Source organism: Bombus flavifrons, chromosome 14 (genome assembly GCF_040668555.2).
Source record: "Bombus flavifrons isolate JBK064 chromosome 14, iyBomFlav1_principal, whole genome shotgun sequence".
Lineage (NCBI taxonomy): Eukaryota > Metazoa > Arthropoda > Insecta > Hymenoptera > Apidae > Bombus > Bombus flavifrons.
The window spans coordinates 1,935,892-1,960,877 of NC_138455.1; the positions used below are offsets into that span (position 1 = coordinate 1,935,892).

General features: G+C 35.3%; 1 protein-coding gene across 3 annotated transcripts in view; it reads right to left on the reverse strand.

Moving 5' to 3' along the window:
* dpr1 (defective proboscis extension response 1) overlaps positions 1–24,986 on the reverse strand; it is a 454,795-nt gene that overhangs the window by 25,339 nt on the left and 404,470 nt on the right. For all 3 annotated transcript variants that reach the window (XM_069127426.1, XM_069127427.1, XM_069127429.1), the window contains exons 4-5: positions 18,660–18,879; positions 12,511–12,608 (exon numbers count right to left, since the gene is read on the reverse strand). In XM_069127426.1, coding sequence (XP_068983527.1) covers positions 12,511–12,608; positions 18,660–18,879 — 318 coding nt within the window. The remainder of the gene's footprint in view (positions 1–12,510; positions 12,609–18,659; positions 18,880–24,986) is intronic.

Consider the following 24,986-nt stretch of genomic DNA (forward strand, 5'->3'; position numbering starts at 1 on the left):
ATACGTGTAATAATACATCATAACAGTATGAAATTTTCTAATTTATCGCTGTTATATAATACTTTTAACCCCCGTTTACTTCTCCAGTTAACGTGCTTCAACTTCTTTTCCCAACGTTCTTCGTTAAATGAAATTCTCAATTACCTGAAAAGCTTCGTTCTCTATAAACGAACATACGTGTTCCTTCGCAAAGAATCGATCGTTCATTATCGCGGCAACGTACATAGTTACCCCTAACTCGCCTCCGTCTCTCAACTACCAAAGAACTTTTAAAAGCAAAGTGGTAAGAACACAACAGAAAGAGGAGCCTTCCGCCGTGGCACTACATAGGTCTAATCTTCTACGGGCAGCTTTGTAACTTGCAATTTTCTCCTACTCTGTAACCGCTTTCCCTATCACGTATTGTTCTTTTCACCTACTTAGCGGTTTGCCTCTTTCTGCCCCTGTCACTTTCAATCTTTATCTTCCTAGTTACGTTAGATTCGGTCATAATTGCACGTATAACATTTTAAATTATTAAATCTTAGGTTAGTGTCGCACAGGAAACGGCCGATTTAAAAATCTTGAAAATTACAAAACTTGTTTACCAACACTTTTTTATGTAGTTTTATGCAGTTTTTTATGTAGTTCTTTATGTAGCCTTTTATGTAGTTTTTTATGTAGTTGCACCAATTCCTTGGCCAAACAATGAAACCTTCGCTCCACTTACTAATCCAACTAACAAACAATCGTATCCGATTCAATGAAAGGCATATAATCCATCCGACATACCACAAGCTAAACAGAGTCACGTTATTCGACTACATAATCGACAAAGAATAGGAGAAGAAGAATAGAAGAAGAAACGGGCCAATAAACCAAAAGTAGGAATACGTATTTATAGAATGTCGTTAGAATCTTCTTGTGAAGAAAGGAAATTTCTAGTAAGCCTGTGGAAAGAAGCTGATATTGTCGGCTGATGAAAAGAAGTCGGATTCACGAGTCTTTCGGCCTAATACGATCGAGATTCCAGCTGATGCAAGGGCCTTCCGCGCAGACTTTAGCCACAGAGCGGAAGTGCGAGCGCTACGCGTTTACGTTACTTTCCTGTAGCTACGTGCCCGGCTTGCCGCTTGTCTACTTGGTCCTGATTTGATTTCGATACCCAACCGCGATCCCGTGGGAATTCGCCGTTTCCTCGCCGTGGAAAATCAGCCAGGGAAGAAGTTTCCCGGACTAGCCTTCGAATTACGAAAGCGCTCTCTGTGCTTTCCGCGTGTCTCGACGGAATCGCCTGATCGAATATCAGAATCTTCCTTTTTTTCTTCATTTCTATTGTTTCTTTCGACTAAGATGGCTGGGATATTAGTTTCCGTTACTCTTTCCTTATTTAGTTCACGTTGGATACTGAATTTTACAAATAGCGGGATTCAACTTTGCTGCCTTCTTTCACCCCATTTTGACCGAATTGTATTTCTCTATTTGTATGGGGATGATTGGTTGGTTACGGAGTGATTAATTGATTACATAAAGATGTCGATACCGTAACTTAACAGTATCAAGGTACTAGTCTCTGTAGAAAAATGGTATGTGTATGTCATTAAAAATGTTAATTTTCAATTATATTATAATTCTTCCCTCTTTCTCTCTTTCTCTAACATACAATTGAAGTATTCGCTTAGCATCCAATTTTACTATTCGCTGATGCTACAAGTTGCGCTATTAAGGTTCAGCGTTAAATCACATTATTGGTTCTCAATTTCAAATCACGTTAGTCGGTTGCACTGCCCCGATTGTGTAATAGTATCAGTTGGCTGCATTACTACTGAGTTGTACTACTGAATTACATTAGCAATGGCATTTTGCACGATAATTAAACCATTATTAGCAAGAAGTAATGTAAAATAAAATAATGGCAATTATCTCACTGATTGATTTTTCGTTTAACGTTCGAAATAAAAAAGATAATGGAATGCTTTCATTGAATGTTTTCGATGTGACATTGTTATTTCAAAAAGATCGATATTTTACTCAATTTTCTGGAAAGTTATTACAGGAAAATAACCGGAATATTATCGCCAATTTTTATTCCATTAATTATTTTTACTTTCAGTTCCCAGCAAATTAATTTTATTTCTGCTTTTATTAACAATTAATATTATTTAAGCAAAAAAATCATATAATACATTTGATACGTTTACCTGAAATTTATTTGTAATTTATTTCAGGTTTACGCGGATGACTTCTCTGTATTTTATGACTCTACCATAAAAATCGATTTGTTCACGCCAATAATGTGCACATTAATTTCACTTTCGTTTAGTTCAGATTTCAAGTTATTTATTTCATTTTCCTTTAGTTTAGATTTCAAGTTATTTATTTCATTTTCGTTTCATTTCGATGGATATTTTGTCGATTTCCCACGGGGTTCTATTTCAATCTATGGGATCAATCACAAAAATAATAGAAGAGCGTTCGATGATACATCTTATTTAAGATAAAGTAACAAAGCAAATAAGAAATAAAATAAAAAATTCGTTTGAATAATCGCTTGAATGAAAGTCTATTTCGATAGTGCCCGATCCATTCTGATAATGTTTATTTATATTATATTATGTTACGTTCAATATTATATTTTTGTGAAATGTTCGATATTTCAAGACTTCGACAGATGAGGAACATAGTTGGCATTCGAATCAGAGTACTGGTGTAGGTTGAGAACGTTGATGGATACGGAATCGTTATGTCAGCGTTGAACGTGTGTCGTGTTCGATAGGTCACTTCGTGACAGTAATCTGTTGCATTTTATTGCCATGCAATAAAATACCTTCCATGCATCTTGTTTTACACACCGTCCAGCTGGTTGTAATGTCAAACGTACAGCGAGAAACTTTCGGGTACTGCCGCTATTTTAGTATTCTTCGAACGAATCGCCTGGATTTATGCGAGAAGGACGGGTTACTGAAATTTTCTGATAATGTCATGTGGAACAGCGCAATAAAATTCAAGATTTCATTACGAAAAATGTAGATTGGAAGGAGAGGGAATAGACACTTCTTGTAAAAGATTCAATTACAGATTATTAAATTACTAAATTAAAATGTAGAATAATTTTTTATTTTTATTGCAAGGAGAATAATAAGTGAGGCAGATCATTTATCAATCAATTGAATCTAAAAGGTTAAGCATTTAGAATTTAGTTACTTACGAGGGAAGTTTGGTAAACTGGAAAATTTGGACAAATTTGGAATTTTGCATAAATGTAGTTCGTGTGATGTTGATAACAACGTGATGCGATATGAAAAGTTAAAATTTCTTTGCGGTGGTATTTTCACTCTTACGACCGCTTTTCAGCTGGGAAAAGGAATTGTTCCGCTATTAGCGTCGCATAAACTACACTTGTGCGAAGTTACGAATATTTTTGTATTTTCAAGCTGCCGAACTTCCTCTGTTAGAACAACTCGATATCAAAATTTCCAACACACTAGAAAAATGAAACTTTCCGTTTTTGAGTCCAAATTTTATTTTTTTCATTTCCACTCGTTGATAAAAGGGTCAGTGCCCTTTATACAAATTTCCAGTAACGTTGCTGTCTGTTGTTCTAATACTAATTAAGTGAAATTTAATATGTTCATTTTCCAATACTGATTTTCCAGCTTCTAAATTCTACCCCCACGTCATATTTCATTTTCATAATTAGTTATAGTTTACATATAGTTCACGTATTAACATACTGCAAACTGTATTAAATGTAATATAATATAAAATAAATTATAATACAGAATAACCAGACGGGGAACAAAAGTTCGTTTAGCTATTAAAAGCTTTTCAGAAAATACTATTCGAGTAACAAGTTGTACCTTTAATGAGTAGAATATTGGCAGCACAGAGTAACATAATGTAGATAGCTACGAGTTTGTAAACTTGGAGCAAGATTTTTATATTTGTTACACGACGTTCAAACATTACAATTCGGTTAAGGTAATAATCAACAAAATCTGCAGAAGCAAAAATTACGTATAAAAATCAAAATGACATGTAAAATAATCTTCTAGAGTTTCAGCATTTTGCAGTACCGTGTCAAAAATTCCAGAACAGCGATACTTTCAACTTTAAACTCTACTCAAAATAGTCAAAATTCTCGTCCTGCTTATCGCTTGTTCCAATAATTTTTTCTCTTCATTATCTTTCCATTAACACTATTGGTTCTTCTTTTCTGCGTAACGGACAGCACAGTTTCAATTCTGAGGTACTATCTAAAGTTACGTTGCTAGTTTCCATAAATGCAAGAGCTTCAGCATGTTTCAGGCATCGGAATGCATCGTAGTAGACACTGGATACTCGCAAGTTCCATACATACGCAACGTATCGAATTACCAAGTATTTTCGAGGCTTTCGAGAAATACCTTCGACTGTGCTGTGTTCGATTACCATAGAAATACGTGCTGGAAAATCGTATCCGCGTCAGTGTGCATTCTTTACAAACGCACCTGAATCGCGCATAATATTCGCTGAATATATTTACATTTATTATTCCATTTGTTCCTGCTTCTTGCTACTACCTTTGATAGACAGGATCGAAAAGGTAGACAAACAAAATCTTCATTTTGGTTCGGTAGAACAAGCGTTTAGTCCTTGTTTCTATGGTACGATGTTTGTTCTTTTTTTTTTTTAATTTTTTCGTCGATCTATCCGAAAAGTAGTAAATAAAATTATATTTCTAAAAGTATCTTTTTTAAACGATTTTTTAGTGAAAAGTAATAAATAAGGTTATTGTTAAATAAGTATTCCTTTTTAACGATCGTTTTGATTTGTAGAAATGTGCATGAAATTGCAAGATAAATAACAATATAATCTTGGACATATCTCCTCTATTTCTTGAAATAACCCGCTCTTTATCCTGTACAACGTACAGTCAATCACAGACTTCAATTGTATAAAAATGACGACTTTCCATACGATTTTGAATTTTTGGAAATAACAGATGATTATCAAAATCCTTTTTCGAGATTATTCTTGAAAAAAAGTCGTTTCTCAGACTACTCTCGAATAATATTTCAACAAATTTGTTCGGGAAATCGAAAATAAGTCATGAAATTCAGAACTATTTAGAAATATATTTTCTAAAAATAAAAGAAGATTGTTTGTGCTAAATTTATTTATTTATACATGTAATAGAGTAAAAGAGTTGTGTTTATATATTGAACAGAAAAAGAAGAAAATAAGACAGTCATTGAGGTACAGACCATAAGCTACGGATTGCAAAAACTAACTTTTGGATTTTTTGCCACTCTGTTTGTTCGTTTGTTTATACTCACATCACGTAAAAACTACTGAACGGATTTTGATGGGTTTTTTCTGTTATATCTACAGCTTACAGTGCAGGAAAAAAGATAGGCTGTTTCATTTCGATCCCTTTTGTGCAAGCTGCGAAATAGCCTGGCATCACTGGATGTACGCGCTTCCATGTTTCGTAGGGACAAGCAACGATGGTTATTGTTTACGTCATGTTTGTTCTGAAATCGAACCTTTTCGTAATTTAACATTTTTTACTACGAAGAGTAACCTCTAAAACTGTTGTTATAAAAATATGCAGGCATCTCATTCATAAAAATCCATCTGCCCAAAAATTGTTTTTGTCTGTAAATCGTAATTGTTTTTTCCTTAAAAATTGTGTAAAAAAGAATACTAATAGTCCACGCGGACGAAGTGAAAGCTAGTAATTTAAAAAATCTATTACATCTCAATAACCTAGGAACTTGGAGTAAAATCTTCGATCAATATTGTTCGATTTATTCAATTCGTATCATTAATATGAAAGTGGAAATAGTTCGTACAACTTAAAATCTTTCCACAGATATAAAACTCGAGATTATAGGTTTCTTTAGTTACAGAAATTTTCACAGAGCTCGTGATACTAATTCACGCACCAAAGACCAAATCAAGTTCAAGATCATCCTCGACAGCTTTAATTACGTTCATTCCCATGTGTGAAGTAAGTAGGGGGATGCTGACGGAATCAACTCTAACGTCGCCGGAATGAGGAGGGCGGTAAGGCATAAGGAAGTGGTTGTAGCTGATAGCAGGGAACGCTATGCCAATATGCGGCCCATCCGAGGGGTTAAAGGTTACCAGCCAGATATCTGAGTGACTTGCAAGGTTGCAGCCTTCGCGATCGCTGCTAATCTCGTTACCCTTCAGACGGTTCACGTCCTCACCTCCACCCTCGTTTTCCACTCACTCATCAGGTAACTAGCTCGTGAAGCTGCTGCCTCGATAATTTTCCTTCGGCTCGATTGGCTGTTCAATTGATGATAAACCTGCGCGATCTTAAATTTCGTGTTCATCTTTGCTTCTTAATAGCTTCGTCAGGATGACTTGATAAGAACTTTGAAACGGCTTCGTAACTGTGATTACCTCGATATTTTCTTCTTTCTGTGGCTTTACGATTTCTAAACGAGTATGATTTCCTTTACAGAAAAATTTGGCAAGCTTCATTTACTGTGACGATCATAAAGCGCTTATGGTGTAACTATCTTGCAAGGACTACTGGATTCAAAGGAAAATAATTTCACTGGACTAAATTAATAAAAACACGAGATCCTATCGTTCATAAAAATCTGCTTTGTAAACACCGCTTGTGTCAGGTGAACACATTGCACAGATTTTCCATTGCGATGCATTATACTTTTAGATCAAACGATTATTAACTACTTGCCCGGAAAAACTTTTCCGATTGAACACTTTTTTTTTTACCAAGTATGGTAAAGTACGAAGCAAAAATATCTGACAATCGTCTCGTTTTTTATAGAAATTTTATTAATAAACGTCAATGAAAAGCTTCGACGACACAAAATACCTTTCTAATCAACCTTCATGAAAGTTTCACAGAATACTGCAGTTCGAACACCAAAAAAACGAGCAAAAGAAACTGCAATCGAGGGAACGTATCGTGGCAGCCTTCAATCACGGATCCATCATCTACTCATGGTGAACTGCTCTCGGTCGATCATCGCTTAAAAACAAACCAATCTTACGGTTTATCTTGAAACCGAGCAAAATAGGTCAAATGAGAACTATAAAATGGTATGACATAAAGACGAAATAGAAGAAGAAAAAGAAGAATTTCTTGTGACCTTTTTTTCTGATCTCAATATCCTACACTACATCACTCTAAAATGCTTGTAGTCTAATTAATCTGTCAAATACAGCTGATCGTATGGGACCACGAGGTCGTAGTAATGTCAAAGAGCTCGTCAAACCTCCCTGGTAACGTCCAATCAATGGCGTCGAGACGCTTGCAAGTCCACAGAGGAAAATGTCCAAAGAAAACATGTCACGAAATGTCCCGTCCTATATACGCTTTTATCGTGCAACTTTTTTTACCATGTTCGTGCCTTTCTTTGTTAAATAAGCAGAAGATACGAATAATCGTTTATGTAGTACTAATAGTTGCAGCAATTAGAAAGTAAGATTTGTTAATTTAAGAAAACCTTAAAATTTCTAATTCGAAGTTTCTAGTTTGCCATTTTATATTAATTGCTTCCTATTAAAATGTTTCAAATAAACGATGCTTTGCATACTTTCTGACCAAATTGGTTGGTGTACGAATACTTTGCATAGCCAAAGCATACTATTATGCGTCTACACTTAATTTTATGCGACAAACTTAATTTAAGCTCCAACTGTGCCTCGTGCAGCTTAACTTTAAGTAACCCGATGAGAACCGGTGTATTATACATGGTGAAGCTATCGGTACAGTCAGCTACAGTGTAAATTTGCAGAAAGTAAAAAATAAATAATTATAAGCAATTCTTATAAATTTCTCTTAAAATTATTCTTATAATTCGTTATAAAAATTTGTGCCATTCAAATAATTCATATTTTTATGTTGAACTTCAAGATTGACGAATTCTATTGTAATGCAGATAAAAAGTATATAGATTAAGATATCATTTGAAAATATTTTATTAAAGTAATTCAAACAAAAAATGATTTGAAGGTTTTTCACTGAAATGGTGGAAAACAAAGATTGGAATCATTTGACGTAAATTTTGCGGAAGTACACTTTTATGTTTCAAAACTATGTTTTATGATTTCATTAATGGCTTCATATTTCCTGAAGAATTTTCCATTAACTAAGTGGTTATTACTATAACTGCTTTTTGACCATTATCTGGTTCTCTTTTCAGCAAAATTGCAATTTTGAAAGTAGCTTTTTATTTATTGGCTATTTCTGTTTTTACTGAAGATATTTTCGTATTTTTTACGATATAGTCAACCTTTTTTCTAATTAAGTTTTAAATTTTACGTGAGTTATTTATTAAAGTTAGTAAAATAAATATAATAAAATGCATGGAGTTATATTATAATTTTTTACAATTTTTAAATTTTTCAGGCGATTAGTCAACAACTTATGCAAAATTCTAGTTTTTTCGTTCACTATATATATATACATATAAATTTGTTTCCATATATTACATATAAGGTGTCATCAGAGACAAATATTGCTTTTGCTCATTTGCAACGCAGACACGAATGTTCAACATCGACGAATAAAAGTACCGTGTAATTTAATTTAGTTTAATGTATTCTATAACTCGGAGATTTATAGCGGTAATATCTTCTTAATCAATGTCAGTAAAGTCTAACACAGATATTGCGTTAAAATCGATGCCCTAATCTTCGCTGAGATTCACAACGAATCATGTGGAATCCGGTTTCCGAAAGGCTAAATCCCATTAGTTCCGTAGTCTAATTTCCATGTGGTTCCCAACGTTAATTCCAATTTGCATAGCCGTTTACGCAAAAGACGCATGACGTAAAGTGTATTAAAATCGATCGGAGAAAAAATATCAGCTAAATTGGTACTAAGCTTCATGTAGAATATTAAACGATACATTACACAAATATTCTTCTGTACGTAATTATTTCACATTAATAAATGTGATTAACAAAAAATGGAAACAAAGTTCTTACGTATTTTTCCATGCTGAACGCCAATTTGTAATCTGATCTTCTTCGTTACCCATAGTTTTCTCAATTTTTATATTTAATATTGAAAATATTTAATATTGAAAATAAATATTAGATTGTCCGAAAAGTTTCTTTCGTTTTATAAGGAAATAATAGACGCACAATGTTTTTTGTTATATGTTAGTTTATTGAATTATGCACGACCATAATAATAGAAATATAACGAAATGGATCAGACCTGATTTAATAAAATAATATAAAACAGAAATTGTTATTCATCTATTATCACTTTATGAAACGAAAAAAACTTTTCGGACAACCTAATACATAATATTTTTTTCACATAATAGTATCTACTAAACTCTAGATTCTACACAGTAGGAATATCAAGATCATTCCTACGCGTTCCTCCGACATTTTCACCGAGGAATGGAGCAACAACATTTTTCTTCCACCTAACTCGTTTCCGGCAAAGTTTCAGGCGTTAACATTTCGCGTATTCGTACTTGTGCACGTAGTTATACACTCGCTTATCGTCGACGTTCAACTAGCACGCGGTAAAATGTATACACGAGACGATATGAATGCAGTTTGTACCGTGTGTTGTCCCGAGACTCGAGAGGTACACGTTAACAGGATACACAAACGTGTTAGCGCGCAACGGACAAAGGCGACTAAGACAGTTTCATAGTTCTACGATCAGTTGGTTCAATTAATAATATGTTATTAACCATTGTCAAAGGGCTCATTTGCGAAAGTTAATGGATCTGCCTATAATTTCGCGCTGAAACGGCAAATGATAAGCTTTCCGTTTGCAACTTTGCTCCAGCGACGGTTCCTTTCCCGTTGACAAATTCGTAGGACTTCAGCGCGATTTCCAAATATTATTCGATAATCCGTACGTGATGCATACTGTACGATGAAATTTAAGTGGATGGAAATTTTAGAAAGAATTTCTACTTGTGAGATTTTCGATTAATTTACAAAGAAGTATTCGAATATAGCCTATCAAGTATTTTCCAATCAAGCGTATTCATATTAGACTCTATGTGTCTCATTTTCATAGTATCAAATTTTTATAGCCATGTGAAAATATTAGGTTGTCCGAAAAGTTCCTTTCATTTTATAAGGAAATAATAGACGCACAATGTTTTTTGTTTTATATTAGTTTATTGAATTACCATATGCACGAACATAATAATGGAAATACTACCAAATGGATCATACATAATTCAATAAAATAATATAAAACAGAAATTGTTGTTCATTTATTATCACCTTATGAAACGAAAGAAACTTTTCGGACAACCTAATACTAGCAAGTAATATGAAATTTAATATCGGAATCAATTAAGCAGAAACATGTAAATGCTATCGTAAATACAATGATACATAAATATTTATGATGGCTACTGCATATGGATAGTATTTATTTATTTTGAGGTAGATTAATGGAATGGAACCGATTGCAAAAACGACTGGAACTAAAAAATGGTCGCGTCACAACGCTTCTCCTATGTTACGATCAACAATTAAATCGAAACCAAGTACCAAAGTGATAATATCGGTAATCGGTGCGCAACATCAAACACAGCGTTATAGGAAGTGGACTGACGAAAATCGAAACTGATCCCGTTCGGGCATATCGCATAATCAAACCGCGGCCAATTGTTCGCCATTCCGTAATAACCCGCATATTCATCGAAATAACAATCTCGCATTGGCGGAAAGTTTCGTGGAAACTCGAGCTCGTTTGCCACATTTTCGACAGGAATCCGTGGACGTTTCGAGCGTTCAACGATGAAACGAGGCGACACCGATTCGAGTGATGGAGGCACGACGTGCAACAGCCAACGAGCCGATCACGTTTATCGATAGTTGATATCCATCGATCAGTCGTCGTCTCGAATTTCGCGGGCTGTTTGTAATTAAAAGGTTTTCCCCTATTGGAACAACGCGAAATTAACGAGCTGTCGGGTTAATTAACTCGCAGCACGTTCTACCGATGATTATTGGATCCATAACCATCCGAGAACTTCGTTACGTTCGAATTTTCTGCCTGCATTTTTTATCCATTTTTTCAACTTTCGTGAAATGCTGACTATGTTTCGTAATTCTGTATTTACGGTTTTGCTTTCTGTACTTAGCGAATTCCTTCGCCGTGTTATTGGAAAGTAGAATTTTGATAGAATTTCGAAGAATTTTTTAATAATAAATTTTCAACGCTTTCAATTTTCTCGCCTTGTACAACATGAAAGGCTGTTATATCTTTCTTCTGGCAATTTTTGTCCCTTACAGTTTTCTAGATAGCTTATCTCACCATCTTCTCGTAAAACGTTTCATTTTCGGTATTCCTCGATTTTTCCAGATAGTGCGAACGACCCACCTGAAGCTACCAAAAAATTTGAAACTCTCGTAACTAGACGAAATTGAACTTTTCTTCGTTCGTTTCTCGCTGCCTGCGTTCGTTCTTACGCGGCTCATAAATGAGACGTTCAAATTTCAGAAGATCGCGTCGGAAAACGGTCCGTCGGCCTTTATAGGCTACTAAAAACCTTGAGAAGCAGTAAAAAGGTTGTCGAAGAACAGCGTCTCTTCGTTCCATGGATTCTTCGAGAATCGTATGGGCATTTTCGATGGATGCTTGAAACGCGATAGAAAGAACCATGAAAATCCTGCTTATAATATAGTTATCATGGACTTTCTGCAGCACATTTTCTTTGGAATTTCTCGAACTTCATGGATACTACGTGTTCCGTATCGTAAAAATAAAACGACACTCAACACGCTTATTTTGGCTAAACTCTGAAATATTTATTGTATATAAAGTTTATGTATATATATACAACTTGGAATAAAAAATAATAAAATTCAAATATGTATAACACATGTATGTTTTTGTTCTATAACATATGTGGCGGCACTCGACTTGCCAACAGCTTCGCACACAAGGATAATGTCATCAAAGCACAAGGCCGGCATGCCTAATGTGCCATCGATATCCCTACGGTCCTTCCGCCGAATATTCGGAAGAACGCGTACGCGGCAACGATTCGGACGTTTAACGAACACGTGCATAGTGGGAATATCGAGCGGCAACAAAAGAAAAGAATCTGTCCAAAGATTCATTCGGTTTTGAACAGCGAAGTGCGAAGGGTCAAGTGCAGTAGCGAAGCAAACATAGTCGAAAAGCGAGGATTGTTGATTGTTAAATAAATCATATTGTTAAACATCGAGAGTATTTCTTGGGCACCTTACATCTAACACCACCTCACATATAACAATATTTCCAAAATTACTATTTACAATACTACTATTTACACGTTCTGCTCAAAAGTTTTATTCAACAGGTTCTTTTGCATTCGGAGTAAAATAAATATATTAAAACGATAGCTTTACATATGATGATAACCCACTGTAGAATCATAGGTGAGCTTTGTTAGAATGTTACACGGTACAATTGTGATCGATATATAATCCATATATAATCACGTCAGTGAATAAAATTTACGGTATTAAGAGCAATATGCTAAGCAATTTATATACGAGACTCACCATTAATAACGTGCACGTTGACGCTGGCCCTCTCTGCCACAGTGGGCACGCAACTGTAGTTCCCAGAGTCGCTTGGTTTTGCATGGGTGATCCTCAATCTGTAATAGAATGAAAAACTAACATTCGTCTCAAGCAAAATATTGCTCTCTATTATTCATTAATCGCAAACTTGTAACTTTATTAGTCTTATCTGACGTTTACGATTACGAATTAATACATTGTAACCAATATATGTATCCTGTAAAATTACTTGCTAGAAATTGCTTCCTTTTCCTTAATATATTATATTTATTGTGTACAGCTCGATACGTATTTTTATTGCGTGTGAGTGAAATAAATGTTTGAAAAAAGTTTCTGTAATAATATAATTAGAAATAATTACGTTGCAGTAGTATTTTCATATGATCACAGAAATTTGATAGCGCGGGAATGAAACGTGGAATCTGGTAAAAAGAATGCTTAATCGAAAATTAAGGGTATGTACAAAAAGCATTTGCAGCCACCGTAATTGTAAAAATAACACGAAATATCCTGCAATATCTCTTCTCAAACCACTCGTATCTACTCCCAAATCAAGCAAACGATCAATCGCGTAATTTGACTGTCATTCGCGTCCGATGTAATTATCGCTCCAATACACAAAAACATGTCAGACGCATAAATTTGACCGAGCAATTGCATATGAATGATAGAAATGGCTTTAATTTCGTGAGTGGTCATCGATACGCGGTTCCGGCGCTGGGTTATATGTATATGAAATAATTGATGACGAAATTAACAATGAAGCATCGATGATCTAGCGGCTATTAATCGACGATAAATAGCGCTTGCGGTACGATTAATCCTCCTCCCTGTGTCCACTTCCTACCTCTCTAGTATGAAAAATACATGCGTTTCATGATTCAATTTCACGGGCCATTCATCAACTGAAAATTTAATTACTTCATAGTAATTCATTGCTATACGAACTACCGTAATTACTGTTAAAATCCACTAAGTATTTTTCCATCAAGTCAGAAATAAATCGTGAATCAAATACAAGTACTTCCTGCTTCTAAATGATAAACTTCGGTTGGCTAGATGCTTATGACTTGTGAACGATAGTACATTTGATTAATTCGAGCAGCGTGTTTCCGCCGCTGGTAGTCATTAGATCGTACACGACTGTTTTTTTTAAATATAATTTCTCATCGAGGTTTACTTGCAAGAAATTTTTTTACTTCACATTTATAATTATCGTTATGAGAGGCCTGATGGTGTGGATGTTTCTCCATAAAAAGAATTAACATGTATCGAACAAAAATTAAATACCGTGGAGCATTCTTCCGTTCCCTTAGGAGAGAAACAAACATAGATGAAAGTCGTTTTTGTTTTGCACAATGGTGAATGTAATAATATTATTGAAAGTAATAAACACAGCGATATATAGAATCAGATATCCAGGTTTAAAAATGGATTTTTATTACATTCGATGCATTTTTTTTAAATAATAGAAGGGAAATCAATTAACAAGGAAACATATTTCTGACGATATTTTATCAAGTATTTGTTGTTACATATATACGTTTGATCTGATTGATAGTAAAATACAGTGTGTAACAATTAATAAATATGAATCAGTGAACACTGACTAAAAAATGTATATCTATGTATAGTCAATGTATATCGAAAATCGTTTTATGGTATACAGAAAAGATAACAAGCAAACCCTATGTGCTTCGATATTTCACAATTTTTATTCAGAGTTAAAATTGTTTTAATGGAATATCGAGAATCAAAGCAATTTGGAAATTAAGTATAATCGGACGGAATTTGCTTGTCCCAAAACCATAACCAGCTAACTCAAACCATTTGCCCCCGAGTACTGTTAGTAGCATACTGAAGATTTTTTGATTTTTGAATTTTTAAGATCTTTCTATGTTTAGCCTTTTGGCCAAATACTTATTTATATTTATAAACCGCGGACTTTATGGACTTCAAAACAGCGTTCGAATGCTTTCGTTTCGTTATTCGTACTTAGGTGTGATAAATGTTGTGCAATTTGTTTACACGGTGAATTTTTCTTTAACTTTACGTACATTTAGTGACTATATATATGATAGTACGAACGCAATTTGTTTCAACAAATTGCAATCTATCGTACAATTTTTACATGATGAATTATTTTCTACTGCGGCATTCGGATATTTTCGTCATTTGCTGTACACGTTAAATTAAATTACATTTTGCGGTGTCACATAGCATGAGCAGGCAACAATGTAAGTGAAAATCATTATACAACGGTTGTCAGAAACAGCGGAGCGTCATAGACAAGTTCGCCGTAAAATAAATCCAACAATCATGTTCACCTAAGCGTAGTTCCCCAATGGCAGCGTTGTATATCATTCTTTTCAGGCTCGTAATAATAATAGCCCAAAACACTTCCTTGACACAACATAATACCTTGGTGCGCATTGACGTTAAGGGAGCAGTATGTCGGTTGTAAGTAAAATAAATAGTCCCTTTGGGAAAGCATTTTCGTATTTTCGTATCTCCTTCTAACTAATACGATTGAGAAATTCTGGATCAGTCGCGAAATTTGAAGTGTTAACAATGTTTATTGCATTAGATTGTTTAAAAGATTCGTCGCATTTTCGTTATAAATTTCTATCAAACAACGAAACGTTCGAACAAATACTGTTCTTTGTTGGGTACCAAAGAGAATTAAAAATGAAAAGAGTATTCAAAATGCCAAATTCTTTAATAAAAACAGCTTTATCTCTTTCTTTCACAGACATGAAACGCTCAAATGTAATTCGAGTAGCCTTTCGAACAACAGCAAATAATTCCATGTTAAATGCACAGTGCGGTAGTCGGATTATAGGACGATGGAACTTGTAAAGAAATTTCGACAACTTGCTTCCAATAGATTATCGATTAATCATTTACTTGCTGCATTTTACTACTCAGTTTCATCGTGTAGTATAGTAACATATCGCACCCTCGAGGCCAATAACGGCCGTTTAAAAGTTGCCTAACAGCGTCCCAGTTGTAGTTGCAGCAACCGAAGAGGCCTTAAGAAATAATTATTTTAATGCTTTAGGGACCAAACTGTATCTAGTCTTGATAAACTCCCTCGAGTAATGGAGAAGAATTACACGGCAAGATACGTATTAATGCCGGACTTCTGTTTCTGTTCGCGTTTGTATTTTATGAACAATAACGTTATTCGCTTTTTGTCATTGTTACTATCATAGGAATGATAGAATTTTTATTAAGCAAGTGAAACGTGTTTGAAACCAGAGCAATAGAAGGGAATAAGGATATATGTAGTTCAGAGTGTTACAGATATGAGAATGCCTGAGGTCATGGTGTGAATGAAGAGTGTACGGCCATCCAGGGGTTTGGGTAGACATGTCTGGATGTCTCCTAGGAATGTCGCCTGGAAATGTCTGCATCGAGTGAAAAAGATAGGGAAATAGAAAGAATAAAAAAAAGAGGAGGAGGGAGAAAGAAAGAGCTTTCGAGAAAGTATATTGGATGGTTTGATCGAATATATCAAGGGCTAGGTATGAATTTTAAATTATATAATAATCAGAAATAATAGATAAAAATAAATTATATAATAATAGAAATAATAAAAAGAATAAAATATAAAGGAAGGTTGTGCAGTACTGACCGCTATACTTTTTTGCATAAGATTATTTCTATCTATCTAATAATAGACAAATAAGGTAGCGTAGATACAAATTTAGAAGATACAGATTTCGTCTGCGATTTTGTAAAGAAAAATAGGAAGACCGCTTTCAACTGGTGCGTTAATTCAAACGATGCGCACGAAAATCTTCTCTTGCCAAAGAGAATCCGCCGAATACGAGAGTCAGAAACTCTTTTATCCGGGACCATAACTTTTCCTCTGTTCGTGTGTATTACGTCTTAGCAGTACAACGTGTCTCAGCACGTGGTATGATTCCAGTCAGTCCTCAGATGATAGAGGAAACAGGGTAGTCCTTTGTCAGGCAGCCTGTGCACCGTGAAGACGCATCGGGCATGCTCTGCATTTCTAGCCGACCCTTGTAAGCCCTGGCGCTTGTGTGTCGTGGGAATATTGCAGTCAGACTGCGTCTGTTTTTGGACGTGATTGACGATTGTCAGGCTGGCGTTTCACGTCGATGAATTTACGACGAGGATCACCCTGCAGCCGACCTCCACCAGAGCCACGGCCTCAAGAAGCAGAAATTAATTGTCTAGTGGCTGACATTGCGTGCGACGCGTTCTTCCTGTCTCGGGCAAGCCAGATTCCCTGTGTCGAATTGTCACCCAGATATTTACACGTCTAACGTGGCGGCTATGAGTTGATCAACGAGTATAATTTTGACGGATGGCGTCGAAGCTAACGCCACAGATCAGCTTCGGAATACCGACTCTGTAAAACTGTCATTTATGGGTTCAATGTGCTTACCGATAATTTCAGTTCTACTGAAAACGAGTTCGTATTTGGATATTATTTCTCAGTGACGCATCCCTAATTTTTAGTCCAAAGTTTTTAATGAATATTTATGAAATAATTAAGAAGAAACAGATTTCCATATGATAATCCGAGTAACGCGTGTTCGTAGTAATTAAGGTTCTACTGTATGTACAGTAGAACGTTTACACTATATAGACAAGTCAGTGCTGAATCTTTATTATTCGAACTACGGTTGAGCACAATTTCAATAATATGCATTCAAATATTCTTACAATAAATATATTCATAGAGAATATGGATAATATATTGACGTATGTAATTATTGTTTGTACGCAAAATAAATTTTATTTGTCAAAGGAGAAGCAGTTGAAATCCTAACAGTTATATTCTGTTATTCGAACTAACAAGAAGAGATGGAAGGGACCTGTTCAGATAAACGAGTTCTGCTGTACTGTCCTTCTCCGTAGTTAACCGGAATAGATTTGAAGGTAGGTATTGCGTCTCATATGATGAATATACTTGTTTCGGTTTTGAAAGTTGGTGCAAGTGATTAGTTTACTTGATTCGTATACGAATGTGTTAAATAATGACTGTAGTTTCGATAAGTGAATTTAGATGTACGGTCAGATAAATTCGGTTCAGTGCAGCGAATATAGTTGTTTTGTTCTAGTTTTGAGATTGAAAGCTTATCTATGTTTAGGTTATGCGTTCAACCAGTTAATCTATTGATCAATATCTGAGCAATGTTGCTGAGTTCGGACGAGGATACAGATTGCTTTTGGCGTCAGCGACGCATATCCTTTTGATTTTGAAACCAGCTACCACTAGCAAGAAAGTGCATCTTCGGTTTATCTATTTATCATGATAATGATTAATAATTCAACGAACTTTCATTATGCTATCTTCTATCTCAAATTCAATACGAAGATTGATTTATTAAAAATTCGATTAAATTTATACTCCAACTGTTGGAATACAACGATATTAATCGCATACAGATGATGAGGTGATTGATCGAACGGATTCTTCCCTTCGTTGCCTAGCGATATCCCCACTAGCGTACGTTCGTTAGATGTACCGCAGCGGCTGGCACGTGCATGCTCTTCCGAGAATTCGGCGGAAGAAGCGTAAGGATATGGATGGAACATTGGGCACGTTGGTGTCGCGCCTTGACGGCGTAGCGCTTTGTATCGAGAAGCTGCTAGAAGGTTCCGTTGCACGTGCCGCGACACAGACATCTACACAGGTCACACTCATTACTGCATAGAGAGTGGGGTTCAAAACGTTTTCAAGGGCAATGGGTCACTAAGTCAGTCTGAGAATAACTAGCCAACTGTCTACATTCCACAACACACACTTATATTTTCTGTAATTTTTGTTTAATACATATCACATAATATTATTTCAACACAAACATTGTGTCTTCCACAGATTATTAATTTTAATTCCGAGATTAAATTCTAACACCAACAAATATTTATTACTATACAGAACTATAGAATAGAAATTCAACTATCTTTCTAAACTCAGAAAGTCAACAAAAACGGACTATTACGCATGATTTTCATATACATGGAATACCAATTGATAATAACAGGATTGATAATCTCAAAAAAAAATATATTTCTTTGTTCCATATTAGTAGCAATTGCTATTATAATAGTAAAATAACTTACTAACGAAAGTGAGAGAAACATACCTCGACGTGAGGGCATCGCTCCACTCGGTTTCGACAGCGATGCGAGGTTCGCCGTTTATGTCGTTTTCCGAATGCGGAGATGTTACTACTGGCTGACTACCACGGTACCAAGCCACTGTGCCTAAATCATGAGGTCCTTGAGACATTAGACAAGTGAGCGTGAGAAGACTGCCGGTTTTCACGTAAATATCCGACGGGCCACTTATTCTGGCTCGTGCCTCTGTAAACAAAAATTATTTCACTAGATTAATCATTTGCTTTTATGGTTAAGATAAATATCGTTATCTTATTCTACAGAATTTCACGTATTCCTTGGGGATTCTGATATTCATGACGAACATTACCATTAACACGGCAATACTATAATTCATTATTAAGTATGTGCTTCGTCAACTGAATCTCGGTCACATCTTAAACTTTCAGCATCGTACGACGTAACTGCAGAGCGGTTACAGGATGTAACGATAAGAAGCCTGGGAACGTTGAGGTGCGTCAAATAGTCGCTAAATGCTGCTTTCCAACCTGTGTCAATTTTAGAGACTATTATCCGATATCCGATGCCGATAAATTATTCATATCGCGAGCAAATCGCGTCGTATATAAGCAGCGAGCGTTCAGCTATCCTGGGGATTCGGTTCGACCTACTTTGTGATTAGCACGCGAATGTTTCCTCGGTACTGTGCATTTATAATGGCCGCGCGAGTAATTATCGTGCGAGGAAAATTGTCGCCAAAGCGAAGAGCGAGAGGGAGCGAACTTTGCTGAAACACGCGCCAACTATTAAATCGTTTAAAATTGCAGTTGCTGCGTATATGGATTTTAGCGATATAAAATAAAAGGATCGATGTCGACAGGGTGATTGTAACAATAGTATGAGGATTTGCGAAACTTTCCTTTCGTTCTCTCCAGTTTCTTGATATCAACCCCTAAATGGATCTTCAATGTTAATTTAATAAATTGTATTTATAAACAGAAGCTTCAAGATGCAAAAGATTTGCACAAGATCGACAGGGTGTGATTTTAACGATAGTTTGAAGATTTGCGAAAATGTAGTTTTACCCTCTGCAGCCTCTTCGTGTTAACCAATACACAGATTTTCAATTTTAATTTAATGAATTGAATTTGCCGTGAAATGGAAGTGAAAGGGTTGAACTTTGAAAAACACCAGGTTTGAATCGAGTTATTCAGCGAAATACACTTGTAATTCAAATCTACATGCTTCTGAAGCGAGTAGGCAAACGGTTGCATCTTTCTTAATTCATTGATAAATCTTCAAACAAACCGCTCAGACACAGTTTTCAAAGACGATATCGCGTATTCAGTTTTCATAGCGAAAGCTCCCTCTTTCATCCCTCCTTTTATGCTCCCTTTTTCTGGTTCCTTTTTTTTTAGAAAGCACTCATCAATTTTACCATGACCAGCGAAGGTTTCTATCAGGCAACAGTTCAATGACTTCAAGCGAACAGAAGAAGAATGTGTCTAGTCACTGTTGAGATATCAAATTCGTGCAAGAATAACGGGCATCTGATTCGCGCTATTTCACCGTGGGATTGGCGTATCGATTTTCGCTTTGAATTTCAACATGCCCCGTTAATACTGCAATTTTTGCATTCCAGCGTTTCTCGTGCACTGTCTGGTATTATCGAACATTACCGGATGTTTTGGTTAACTTGCCACAGAACTTTAATACTATCTTTTTCGCTTAATTCAGAATTTCTATAATCCCTTAATCTGATAAAATAGCATTAAATATTCGTTTCGTGAATTTTATCTACGATTAGGAATTGACTATTTTAATATTTACTATTGGAACAATGTTATCTAAAAATAACAAGTAGTCGAGTAGAAATGAACTATTCCACCATATAGTAATGTGAATACAAAATAGTTAAGATAAGCACGAAAAGTAACTTGCTAAACTTACTAGACGAAACAAAGTAACATCAGTTATATGAAAAATTGGTATACAGCCTGAATAATCGTGTGAAATACGTGATAAAATTTAAAAATGGTCCTACTGAATACCGAGATCTCTTATCGCGAACGATGGTTTGCCTAAATATTTTTCTGATCTCTGTGAAACATATACCAGCTCTAAATATTATGTACCTTGTGAATACATTTTCAAAGTCGTTCCAAATTTTACAAGTCATGATACCGTCAATGAGTGCACAAATTCTTTCGTCAGTCACTCTGTCTAAGTAACTTCATGACGAACTGCGTTTTAAGTTTCTTTGGTACGTCAGATATACAAAATTTTTTTATCATTATTTAATTTGTACTTTACAATTTGTCCAGCTGGACATTCGGTAAATTTTTCTAGCTTAATTGCTAAATAACATGTGGATACCTACCCCCAACGGGATACCATCTTCGAGTTTGTCTATTTTATTTCTTTAGCGAGGTCAGTGGGGTGTTTTCTCTTTAGTCTTCTTTTTATAAGAGTTTTACTCGCTTCAGCAGCCAGCTTGTTTGATGTGTTGCCGTTCTTTCCATGTATTTTTTTGCGTACTTGCTGATTTCACCTTTGACCGTTAGTATTTTTAAGTCTTTGCGTATATCCTCGTTTCTGACATACCATGGGGCGTTGACTATTGTTCTCAGTATCTTCGATTGTAGGGATTGTAGCGACTGAGTGTATATATAAGTATTCTAAGGTAAATATGTGAATCTATACAGTGGTATAAGTATGATACAAGTCGCATGAACGACGTTGTATCGCAAGAAATCTCGTCTTCGGATACGGAGGGAGTTAAGAGAGAATAACGTAGCCGGTTTATCGATCGAACATAGCCAAGATATTCTCCCATTTATCATCGTAGCGACGAGCACGACTATGGGTCGCGTACGATGGTATCGTACACGCGGAACTCGCGATTACACGAATAATCGCGGCTCGGTACGCGCGTATGGGGATCTCCGCTATCGGACAAAAGCAAGTCTGATAAAAAGATTTCGCGTGGATTTACCGTGTGCCGAATAAATGTTTTTGCCCGGCTACGTGATTTATACCGTCGCGTGCGCACGCATCATTGGCGCCTAGTTTGAAACAAAAGGAATTCACTGCGCTTGAACTGGCGCCCATAGCTTCTTTCGCCCGTTTCCCTTGTTCGTTTTCGAGTGGTTTAATTATCGTTCGGTATTTTATTATCGCCGTGTCATTGCAAGCTTTTAGGCAAGACAAACACACAGGGGCTGCCGTTTTCGATTCTCTCGTCGCTGCTGCGTTCCATATTTTTGCGAATTATCGATCAACTGTAATCGTTTGAAGGGACACAAAGGATTGAGTATATTATCATTCGAAAGCAGCGAGCAAGAATTACAGTAATTTTTATATTTTTAATTTCAAAATTAAGGAACAATTAATTAATAAGAATATACAATAGGCTATGAGAAATTCGAATTAAACGTCCGAATAAATGACAGATACATCGGTTACAAGAACTATGTATAATTAAAAACATAGAAACTTGAATGTTGAGTAAAATAACAACGATATTTAAAAATATTACGAGCTCTGTATTTCTACCAGAGCTACAAAAAACTTTAAAAGGAATAACAAAAAGAGAAAAACATGTAATTCGAAAGACCGTAAAAATCTGCAGCACTATATCGAGCATATATTCCTTTTTAATCGACGGTGTTTCACGTAGTGTTAGCGCTCTTCAATCTTTCACCTTTTAAAATACCGATCGAAAGCCTTCGTGTAAAAACGTAATATCCATATTGAATCAGGAAGCTGGCTTGCCCATTTTTCGCCAAGGGGAATAATCGGTAACACGAACACATTTTGTCGGATGTTTCAGCGTGTAGCTGCAGATCGTCTTATATGATTATAACCCGTAAATGATGAGAACTACTAATAAGGCAGAGGAAATGGATCGTTCGATCAGATGTTTCGTCGAAGCAAAAAATATAAAAATAGCTAAAAATGACGTACTTTTAAATCGTACTCCGTTTTCTGGAAAATATCGAGCATTTCGGCGATAATCTCCACGAGGTTATAAAGATAAAACGACGCGACATTGGTTGGAACCAAATTTACCTGCATTTCTGCAGAATATTGGCCATGTTAATCCCTCAATTATTGCGTGGAATATTTTAGGAGAAAAGATTTGTCACGAGCCATCGTAATATCGAGATATTAAACACAATTTAAAGCTACAGAAATCGAAAAACTAAAAATAGAAAATTTTGTTTACGTACCAGATGATACATGAAACCAGCAATGAAAAAAATATCAAAGCAAATCTGCGAGATTCTATTTCACCATTAGATCTTACAAAATGGAATGCAATAACGAGAATTCATTGAAAAATATATTTCGATCTAAATATCAAAATACGACTATGAACGATAATGCACCAAAATTTGATCAATAATGGCTAATCAAAGATTTTTATTATATCTGAATCGAGATATGTAGAAACTGTTGAATTATATTTTTATTAATACTATTTTCAATAAAGTTATACAAAGTTAAAAGTTTTATAAAAGGATCCGGCCATTTTACTTGCAACGATCTGGGATGATCGAAGAAATCATACAATGCGCTTAATTAATTACTGAAAGTGTAACGCGCGTTAACGCGCCTCCGATCGTCGCGGATAAGAAAAGGACGAATAGTTTATTCGAATTTAAATTACAAGATCCATCGAGATGAAGATAGGAGGGCAATCCGAGAGGCGGAAGATTTTTTCCACCGCTTAATCTTCGCTTAATGCGAGTTTTTATGGGATCTTTCACGCTTAACTGATGTTCGAAGAGGATTAAAAGAGTAGAACCCTACGCGATAAGGCTCGTGAAGTACGATTCAGTTGCAGTCTGGCATTTCATTGAATGATTATCTTCGATGAATACTAACAATTGCAGAATTCATTTCTGCATTGGAATCAAGCCGAATTTACGATTTAATGCAAGTTTGATCGACAGAAAATGGGAAAATGGTCGAAGACTATTACATATGTAATACAGTTTGAAGATACAGCAGCCTGAAAGTATCTGACGTTGCTCATTTCTGATACTATAGGAAGAATAGGATTCTTTGTCATCGATAGACTGCGGATATTTATGAACATTCAGATTTTTGCAAATATAATTAATACTTTGACTGCCACGCCGAAATTACACGTTTCGCTCAAGATGCCACGGGAGTATTTTTATTATACAAAGCATATAACGGCAAAATAATAATAAATTGATTATGTAAGACAACATTGTTCCCCAATGGACCGTTTATTGGTGGTCACGGGTGACCACCGTGGCGCCGTGGTAATAGTTGATAGCGACATATTATAACAAGGCTTCGTTTATTTCAACAAATTATTCGTATTTGTTATTTCGTCGTAAATAAAACATCCAGAATATATTGTTGAAACGTGTAGAAGGTATTAGTAAACAGTATTTGCTCATTCTACATACAATAGTAAGGTATGTTCACACTTCTAACTTCAATTATATGATTATAAAGCAGCATTTACGATTATTTTCTAAGCTGTGTTTATAATAATATTCGTAGATTACCCCTCAATGGATGCAAATACAGTGCACCGTTAGATGCAAGATTTGTTCTCTTTTTTTTTTTATTGATGTTCTAATAAAAATGTTTAATTGTTCAATGGGGCACTTTTTATTTCAAAGTATCTTCTATTTATATTTATTTTTTTTATTGATGTTCTAATAAAAATGTTTAATTGTTCAATGGGGCACTTTTTATTTCAAAGTATCTTCTATTTATCGATTATATTCAAAATGCCCTAACTGTCAATTTTCATTCAATTTTTACAATTGTAAGAAGTTTAAGCGCTCCGGTCACCAATGACCACCGTGGCGTCACAGGAGAAACCGTGGCCGGTGATACATGACCAACGTGGCAGTCAAAATGTTAAAAAGATGGAACCTAGACAGAAAATTTCTTTATTTACTAAACATAATAACAAGTATCCTATTTTAAATATCTTATATACTCATATTATACGTACGCATATTATATGCATGTGGTGTGTGCATTTTTACATCTTCAAATTTCTCATAAATGCATAAGGGTTCGCAGTAAAAATTGTGAATTTTAAATACATTTGACAAGCCGTTTTCCAATTCTCAGATCTGTCTCATTTTCCTTTAAATTTGAAAATTAGAATCTTTAGAAATATATCTGAAGTAATGCTGCATTTAGAAGCATCTACAGCAATTCCATATCGTACGTACGTACGTATATATATCGATCGTCCATTAATCTTGTGGTGAAAAATTCTTGTACATACTGAATTTCACAACCCTATGATAAAGTCATGAAAATTAGCTGAGCTAATAACGTAATAGGTAGGA